Below are 2,584 nucleotides of genomic sequence, written 5' to 3' on the forward strand. Positions count from 1 at the left end.
AGTGCTGGAGCAAGATGGTATCTCATTGTTGTTTTGATTTGCATCTCTCTAATAGCTAATGATCGTGAGCATTTCTTCATATGTTTGTTGGCCGCTTGAGAATGCTCTGAGTCTTAAAGTAGCTCATGTGGACACGGTGCTTCAAGCAGGGCCTGAGTTACAGTAGGTGCATGGGCATACCTGTCCCCTTCCCGTCACAGCCCTTTGTGCCTGTTGCTGATGGCAGTGGCTGCTGGGTACCCTGTAGGGCTGATCTACTTGGCATTATAGAAGGATGGACGGTGGGTATGGTGGCATGGTATCACATCCTCTGACCCTGTCACCACTACCACACAGGTGCTTGGCATTCTCCAGTCTGGCCTTCTGGGTACTTTTGGAAGCTCTGGAGGAACAGAGAGTGGTGTTGTGCCCACTTGCCACCTCTGGGAGGACTGTGGCCTCAAGCAGGCCACAGGGTCCCTAACTGAGGTGCAAACCTTAAGAGAGATTTTGGTAGCTCAGCTCTAAGCCCCGGGAGACCTTTTCTGCCTTGGCTTGATGCTCAGGACCCCTCTTCCTGCCCAGGTGACAGGGTTTGACAGCGTGGATGATGAGTCGAAGCACAGTGACCACATGTTCTCGGACAAGAGCCCCAGCCCAGACATCTGGACCAGTGAGCAGAACCCGCCCTACAGCTATTACCTGTACTACATGTACGTCAACATCATGGTGCTCAACAATCTCCGCAGGTGGGTGAGCCCAGCCCCTTTACACACACGTGTTCACCTGTTAGCACATACACAAACACACGTGTCTATGTGCACCGAAGCCAACACACATGTCCATGTGTCCACACACCTCAAAATATATGGCATACCCCAGCATCCTACACACAGGCACATATTGGTATCATTACAGACACATGCATACATGCCCATTATGACATGTATGCCAATACAGATGTGCACCCTATGCATAATGTCAGATACACACCATACATACACACATTCATATATATATATACACACACACACACACACACACACATACAGTATTCACCATACATGTATATATGTATAGTTTCTATATGTACAAATATAAATCATACCAACACACATACATATATGTTGAACCACACACACTAACAATGTTGACATACATATCCAATCAACAAATACTATTGCATCTGCTATGTGACAGCACTCTGCTAGGTGCCGGCTATATAATAGAGAACAAAACAGACTAAATTCGTGCCCTCATAGGGCTTATATTCAAATGATCTTACATGGATGGCCTCCCACCAAGACATACATGGACAGCAGTTGGATGCCTAGTGCAGCAGGATGCTAATCCCCCATCTTCTTGCCGGCCTAGTGTTCTTCCTGCTCCTGGCTGGGCCTTGAGGGCCTCACTAGCTCAGCCTAAGTCAATGCTAGTTCGTGGATGTGGAGCCTTTGAATGCGGTCATGACTGAGAGAAGATGGCCTGATGTTGGGAGTGGGTTAATCCTGGGCAGAGCTTTTGGAGGGGGCTTCTAATTCTAGCTCTGCTATTGACTCACTCCGTGGCCTTGAGCAAATGACTTCACTCTATGGGCCTTGGTTTATCCATTTTTATTATAAAGAGATAGGACTCGATGGCTTCTCATGCCTTTTCTAGCCTGAAGTTCTTTGGACCTGGGCTGCAAGTTCTGGTGAGGGGGGTTGAGGGAGGGCAGGGTCTGTTCTTATTACTAGACTCCCTTTCTATCCCTCAGAGATGATGTCTCTTGGTTCTCAGGAGCTTTGGGCCTACACCTCTGACATTTTGGGATAGTTTCTGGGCTGCACTGGGTCAGCTGTGCTGACCCTGCTATGGGTAACTGTCTCTCCTGAGCTAGGAATACTAGTCCTAGGCCTTTGATGCCCCATGCACAGTGGACCCACAGCCTACCTTCTCTTTCAGGGAACGAGGCCTGAGCACTTTCCTGTTCCGGCCTCACTGTGGGGAGGCTGGCTCCATCACCCACCTGGTGTCTGCTTTCCTGACTGCCGACAATATTTCCCATGGGCTGCTCCTCAAGAAGGTAATAACTGAGCCCCTCACAGGGCTCTGCCCTGCAGTATCTGCCCTTCTCTGGGCTCCCCTGCAAGAACTGGGATCACCTGGGCTCCTGCCATCCCTGGGAAGCTCCAGCCAGTGATGCTAGAAGGTGGGAACATTTTCTGAGCTGGCCTGACGTTAGTTACCTTGGTTCTATTTTTAATTATGTAAGTTATATAATCAAATACATTACAACTTAGAAAATGGAGAAATGGGGAGAAAAAAGCAAACCTTATGGCTATTGCTTTAGTAGAAATAGCCAGTATTAGTGTTTCCATTTTTTTTTTCAGAGCATATTTTTAATGTGTTCATTATCATAAGGAGCCCTGGTGGCACAATGGTTAAATGCTCTGATGCTAACTGAAATGTCAGTGGTTCAAACTCACTCACCAGCTGCTCTAAGGGAGAAAGATGTGGCAGTCTGCTTCTGTAAAGATTACAGCTTTGGGAACCCTATAGGGCAGTTCCATTCTGTTGCATGGTGTTACTATGAGTTGGAATCCACATGATGGCAGTTGTTTTC

General features: G+C 47.8%; 1 protein-coding gene across 1 annotated transcript in view; it reads left to right on the plus strand.

Moving 5' to 3' along the window:
- Window positions 1-2,584, plus strand: part of AMPD3 (adenosine monophosphate deaminase 3) — a 42,545-nt gene that overhangs the window by 35,185 nt on the left and 4,776 nt on the right. Inside the window, exons 10-11 of the mRNA XM_007955115.2 lie at window positions 565-728; window positions 1,924-2,044. Coding sequence (XP_007953306.2) covers window positions 565-728; window positions 1,924-2,044 — 285 coding nt within the window. The remainder of the gene's footprint in view (window positions 1-564; window positions 729-1,923; window positions 2,045-2,584) is intronic.

Source organism: Orycteropus afer, unplaced genomic scaffold (genome assembly GCF_000298275.1).
Source record: "Orycteropus afer afer isolate SDZICR_OR568_19922 unplaced genomic scaffold, OryAfe1.0 scaffold00014, whole genome shotgun sequence".
Classification (NCBI taxonomy): domain Eukaryota; kingdom Metazoa; phylum Chordata; class Mammalia; order Tubulidentata; family Orycteropodidae; genus Orycteropus; species Orycteropus afer.